This window comes from Octopus bimaculoides, chromosome 20 (assembly GCF_001194135.2).
Source record: "Octopus bimaculoides isolate UCB-OBI-ISO-001 chromosome 20, ASM119413v2, whole genome shotgun sequence".
NCBI lineage: Eukaryota > Metazoa > Mollusca > Cephalopoda > Octopoda > Octopodidae > Octopus > Octopus bimaculoides.
The window spans coordinates 42,412,442-42,419,154 of NC_069000.1; the positions used below are offsets into that span (position 1 = coordinate 42,412,442).

Genomic DNA, 6,713 nt, shown 5'->3' on the forward strand with positions numbered 1-6,713 from the left:
GTGGAAGGTGTTTATAAGCCATTTAAGAAACACGCAAAAACCGTTAGATTCATTTCAACATTTAAATTTAATTTGCTAAAATATTTTCAACGCTTTGAGACCACAACCTGTTCACCGAAGAAATTCTGTGCAGCACGGAATTTTGCAGCACAGTCTCAAAGCGCTGAATATATTTTGGCAAATTAAATTTAAATGTTGAAGTGAATCTAACGGTTTTTGTGTGTTTCTTAAATGGCTTATAAACACCTTCCACGCTGCAATTGTTTTCGTTCCAGCACACGATCTCAGATCAGGTCACTTGCTATGCAAGTACATCTCCATAATATACATACATATATATTTATATATATGTGTGCGTATGTGTGTCCGTTTCTCTATCTAGACATACACACATACAGTCAGATGAAAAAGCCATGATATTGCGTATGTGTTTGTGGTCATGCAACTGTGCAAATATCTATATGCTTATTTCTCTCTAAACACACAAACATCGCTTCTAATCACAATTTATCACATATATATATATATATATATTTGTGTGTGTGTGTGTGCGTGCACGCACAATCAAATCAATTAGCAGCAGTTAATCAGTTAAACAGTCATAAATGTTGTTTTTTTTATGTTGTTACCAGCACCCAACTATGTCAGTTATCAATCAACAAGGGTCACTTGATTAAAAATGAGATTCTGTTAGATTTCCCTAAGTTTTGTTAGTGTGAGATGACCGATCCGCTCTACTCATTGCAACTGTAAGGCGGGGGTGGCGGCAAATGTTGGTGCGGTGAAGAATTCAATAATGGATATTCTCTCTCTGGATTCATTCCATTCTCCTGCTGTGGCTGTTGCTGCTGCGGCTGTTGCTGCTGCGGCTGTTGTGATTGATCTTGTAGTTGTTGTTGCTGTTGTTGCTGCTGGTCTTGATGTGGTGCAGTCGTGTGCTGCTGCTGCTGCACTACCTGCTCATAGGTGGGCGGCTTACAAGTGTCCGTCAAGGAAGAAGGATTCTGAGGGTCGATCATTGGGTTAATGTACAGGGGTGGGGGAGTTTGTACGACCTCAGAGTAAGGTGGAGGACTGTCGGCCATTTGGGGATGAGACAAGTTATGGAAATGCTGCCGTTGCTGGTCCTCGTATTCAATTATGGTCGCCAAATCCTGAAAGAGAATCACAACATCGTCGATAATTCATTTTTAATGATTGAACTCAAAGAAAATAAAACAAAATAACATGCATGTAAATCATCATCATCACCATCATTATCATCCTTTAACGTCCGTTTTCCATGCTGGTATGGGTTGAACTGTTTGACCGGAGCTGTATCAGATTCCACTCTGATCTGGCTTGGTTTATATACCTCGATGGCCTTCCTCCTAATGCCAACCACTTTACAGTGTGTGCTGGGTGCTTTTAACATGCCACCAATACGTGCACTCTGATGGTGCCACCGGCAGGAGTGCTTTTTATGTGGCACTGGCACAGGACTCTTGCAGACCAAATCCTTGTCACTAGGGAATGTGGCCCTTAACACATCAGCTGTGGGGAACAGGTCTTCTTGAGTATAGCAAGGCACCAGGTATCTTAGTCCTGTGTCATTTTGTCCGAAAGGTTCGGCATTCTGAGGTCATCCTTCAGTATTTTGTCTGGTTTCAAATTTTGGCACGAGGACAGTTGGTGCTTATATTATCAATCTCGTAAGGATGAAAGACAAAGTCAACTTTGGTGGAGTTTAAACTTGGAATGTAAAAATGGACAAAATCCCTATAACCATTTTACCCAACGTGTTAAGGATTCTGCCAGCTCGCCATCTTAAACTGCTGTTAATATTGGTTTCAAATTTTGGCACTAGATCAGCATTTTGGGCAGTAGAGATAAGTCAGTTACATCAACCCCAGTGCTCAACTGGTACTTTATCTAACCACTAGGTTAGATAAATGTTTGATTAAAACAAAAAGCAAAAAATTAAATTAGAAGAAAGGTTGTCAAATTACCGTGTGGTTACTTGTGGTCAAATGTCCACTCCGGTCAATTATAAGTACACCTCGTCGTTGTAGCAATCGTAATCTCCGGGAACGGAGGTAAAAGAAAAATGTCCAAAACAAAATTTTCAAAAAAATGAAGACAATGACTCTGTGGAAAACAAGAAGAAATCTCAGAATTAAATGTATTTCTGTTGGAAAAATTTCGTTTTTATTTTTTCTTGTTGATTACATTAACCCCTTCCCCCAGTACGCAACTGGTACTTATTTTATCAACCCTGGAAGGATGAAAGGCAAAGTCGACTTAGGCAGAATTTGAAAATATTAATAATAATAATAATCCTTTTCGTTATAGGTCAGAAATTTGCAGATAGGGGACTTGTCAATTACAAAGACCCCAGTGCAGAACCAGCCCTTTATTTTACTGACCCTGAAAGGATGAAAGGTAAAGCCAACCCTGATGGAATTGGAACTCAGAATGCAAGGATGGACAAAATGTCGTTAAGCATTTTACCTGCCATGCGAAAACTTCTGCCATTTCATCACCTTAATAATAATAATAATAATAATAATAATAATAATAATAATAATCCTTTCTACTATAGGCACAAGGGCTGAAATTTGGGGGAAGGGGAATAGTTGATTACATCAACCCCAGGATTCAACTGGTACTTGATTTATCAACCCCGAAAGGTTGAAAGGCAAAGTCAACCTAAGCGGAATTTGAACTCAGAATGTAGCAACAGACGAAATACCGCTAAGCATTTCACCCGGTGTGCTAACGATTCTGCCAGCTCGTTACCTTCAGTTAATAATAATAACAAGAGCACTCAGAGAGCACAAACTTCCATCAAGGCAACACCAATGTCCTTTCAACGATTAGCCAGAGATGATTTTTTAAATGAGAATATCTAAAATAAACTCGACTGCTCTCACAAACAAGAATACTAAAAATGAACCTGACCACTCTCAAAAATTAAGTAAAAAAAAAAAAACGGAAAAATAATCCAGAATCCTTGTCTGGTACCGGATTGATCCCAAAATCTAATCAGTTTGTGCCAGTCATGAGGCTAAACATCCCTGAAAGTGTCATCCGAATCCATCCAGTGGTTCTTGAGATATCTTGTTCGTGGACAAACAAACGTATGCCACTGAAAACAATAGTAGTAGTAATACTCACACATAGTAGTATCTGAACATTTTAGATTCCTGAGAGAAATCTTACATAAAACCAATTCTGAAAAAAAGAGAACAGAATTGAGAGAATATGAATACCACAAATACAGTATGATAATGTAAAGCGGAACAAATCCAGGAGTTCTGGGTCTGGGAAATAGCAGAGAAAATACTAGAGAAAGAAGAGTATTATAGTTTGCTAGAAGCATTGTAGTATAGAAGTAGAAAAATAAATGAAAAAGGAAAGCTTCTAACAATGCCGAGAATAGAGTTGCAAAAACATTTTATATTTCAGACACAAAGGTCCGTCTTCAGTAGAATGCAGCTTGCAGAACAACCTTCATGATGGATATTATTATTGCGAAGAGTCAGTCCCACTCTCCCATCCTACAAACTTATATCGGTCTGCTGCAACAAGTGCCACTGGACCCAGTATTTACGAGAATGCAGGATTTGTATGGAGTTAGCTTCTCTTTGATGAGCTGCTAAAGGGCCACATCTACCCACGGTTCAATGTATTGTCTGAAAGTTTGATGGTGTTAGTGCTGATGTATATTATTATAGAGGGTATGGTTTGTGCTGAACCTGTTCTACTCTCTCATTCTTCAGACATTGTTGGTTTGGTGCAACAAGTGTCACAAGTCCAGTTGTTGGCACTCCGTCACTTACGACGTTGAGGGTTCCAGTTGATCCGATCAACGGAACAGCCTGCTCGTGAAATTAACGTGCAAGTGGCTGAACACTCCACAGACACGTGTACCCTTAACGTAGTTCTCGGGGATATTCAGCGTGATACAGTGTGACAAGGCTGACCTTTTGAATTACAGGAAGTAAGAGTGAGAGAAAGTTGCGGTGAAAGAGTACAGCAGGGTTCGCCACCATCCCCTGCCGGAGCCTCGTGGAGCTTTAGGTGTTTTCGCTCAATAAACACTCAGAACGCCGGGGCTGGGAATCGAAACCATGATCCTATAACCGTGAGCCCGCTGCCCTAACCACTGGACCATTGCGCCTCCACTACAAGTCCAGTAGTTATCAGGATATACGATTTGTATGGAGTTAGCTTCTCTTTGATGAGCAGGTAAAGGGCCTGAAGGGTCTCGTCTTCACTAGGTTCAATAGGGAATCTGTGAATGTAATGGTGTTCATGTTGGTGTCTTCGTTTGCTGAACAACCCATCCTTGTGACATTCCGTGTCATGTCGAATCTCCTTGAGAGCTACGTTAAGGATACACGTGTCTGTGGAGTGCTCAGCCACTTACATGTTAATATCACGAGCAAGCTGTTCCGTTGATGGGATTGACCGGAACACTTATCGTCGTGACTGATGGAGTACCAGGTATGTGTGTGCATGTGGCAGGAATGCATGTTTGTGTTGTGTGTGCATGCATGTGTATATGTTTGTGTTGTGTACATGTGTGTGCGTGTGTGTGTATATGTGTGCGTGCTTGTGTCGTGTGCATGTGTGTGTGTGTAGATTTGTGTGTTTGTGAGTGTCTTTTATGTATGTGTATGCGTGCATGTGTGCATGTTAGTGCATGTGTGCATGTTAGTGCATGTGTGCATGTTAGTGCATGTGTGCATGTTAGTTGTATGCATGTGTGTATGTATTTGTGTTGAGTGTGTAGGTTTGTGTATGTGTGTATATCTGCTTGGGTAAGCTTGTTTGTGTAGATTTGTATGTGTAGTAGTAGTAGTAGTAGTAGTAGTAGTAGTAGTAGTAGTATAAATGAGCATGTCTAGATATGCAACTATATGCATGAGAATACATACATAAAACATACATACATACATACATACACACACACACACACACATACATACATACATACCCTGTTGATGATGTTGAAATTCTAATGAAGAAACCTTGGATCTAGGTTAGAAACCAGTTCTTTCTCTATTGGCAAGAAATCTTAAAATAAACTGAATGACATACATACATTCACATATACATATGTACACACACACACACACACACACACACATACATACAGGCATGCATACATACATACATAACGTATATACATAGGTATATCCACACATACATACATACATGCAAAGATACACACTCACACATACACACACACACAGAGCAATAAAAGAAAAGGTGAAAGGGAGAAATCTACACGTGTACAGAAATACACACACAAGAAGGAGAGATGACATACACACACACACAGAGTTCCCCCCCTCCCACTCGCCCAGCTCATTAATTATGTCCAGTTCAGCTTAATCCAATTCAACCCAAAATAACTAAACATGTCTATTCAATGGTAAAAACTCGTTATATAGTTTCTATTGTAGTGTTGCTGTTGTTGTTGTTGCAATAGTGACATTGTTTCAAATGGGGTGGTGGTGGTGGCGTTGAGGAGGGTGTCATCATTACTGAAGGTGTAAAACAGCACAATGACTGTACTGTCGTCGCCATCATCATCATCATCATTGCCGTCGTCGCTTTGTATTTCTGACAACTACATTCGCTATCATCATTATCATCGTCGTCATCACTTTCATTGTTTTCGTCTTCACTTTCATTGTTTTTCATCATCATCATCATCATTGTCATCATCATAGTCATCACTATCATCAATCATCATCAATGTCATCATCATCATCACCATCACGATCATCAATCATTATCATCATCATCATTGCCTTCATCACTGTCATTGCTATCATCAATCATCATCACTGTCATCATCATCGCTATCATCAGTCATTATCATCATCATCATTGCTTTCATCAGTCATCATCAGTCATCATCATCGCTATCGCCAATCATTATCATCATCATCATTGCTTTCATCAGTCATCATCAGTCATCATCATTGTCATCATCATCGCTATCGCCAATCATTATCATCATCATCATTGCTTTCATCAGTCATCATCATTGTCATCATCAGTCATCATCATCATTGCTTTCATCATTGTCATCATCAGTCATCATCATCATCACCATAATCTTATTCTTTGTCATCAGCACCACTACCATCATCATCATTCTCATCATTGTAAACATTAAGCTAAACAGCCATCATCACTGTGGGTGGCCAGCACTATCCCAGAGTGGACACCCATTATGCTAGATGTAGACCCCATATGGCCTGACCACCAAGAAAAGAAGATTGTTCTCAAGAAAATTCAGCAAATACAAAATATGAAGATTCTTCAGCATCATCATCATTATTATCATTATCACTGTAGACATTAAACAATTCAACTGTCATCGCTAATGCTATTTATCAATAAGGGGTTCTCACCAGGGGCCCGAGACTTCTGTGAGAGGATGTCTATGGCGATGACGATGATGATGATTATCATCATCATCATCGCAACAGACACAATGGAACACAATCATCACTGCCACCACCCCCACAATCATCACCATTGTCAATACTATAGATTAACAGTTGGTCAGACGACAGAGACACCATTTAAATTAATAATAATAATAAGAAGAAGAAGAACAACAACAACAACAACAATTTCTGAACTTGGAAACAAATGGCTGCTACTGCTGCTGGTGATGATGATGGTGGTGATGATACTGTTCAGGATGG

The 6,713-nt window shown here is 39.7% G+C and overlaps 1 protein-coding gene across 1 annotated transcript in view; it reads right to left on the bottom strand.

The window, feature by feature from the left end:
• Positions 1–30: 30 nt before the first annotated feature.
• The window catches only part of LOC106881679 (putative uncharacterized protein DDB_G0294196), a 20,250-nt gene continuing 13,567 nt past the window's right edge, over positions 31–6,713 (bottom strand). Inside the window, exons 2-4 of the mRNA XM_014932145.2 lie at positions 3,157–3,213; positions 1,989–2,127; positions 31–1,154 (exon numbers count right to left, since the gene is read on the bottom strand). Of these exons, the coding sequence (XP_014787631.1) occupies positions 735–1,154; positions 1,989–2,127; positions 3,157–3,176 (579 nt within the window). The 5' untranslated portion in view covers positions 3,177–3,213 and the 3' untranslated portion in view covers positions 31–734. The remainder of the gene's footprint in view (positions 1,155–1,988; positions 2,128–3,156; positions 3,214–6,713) is intronic.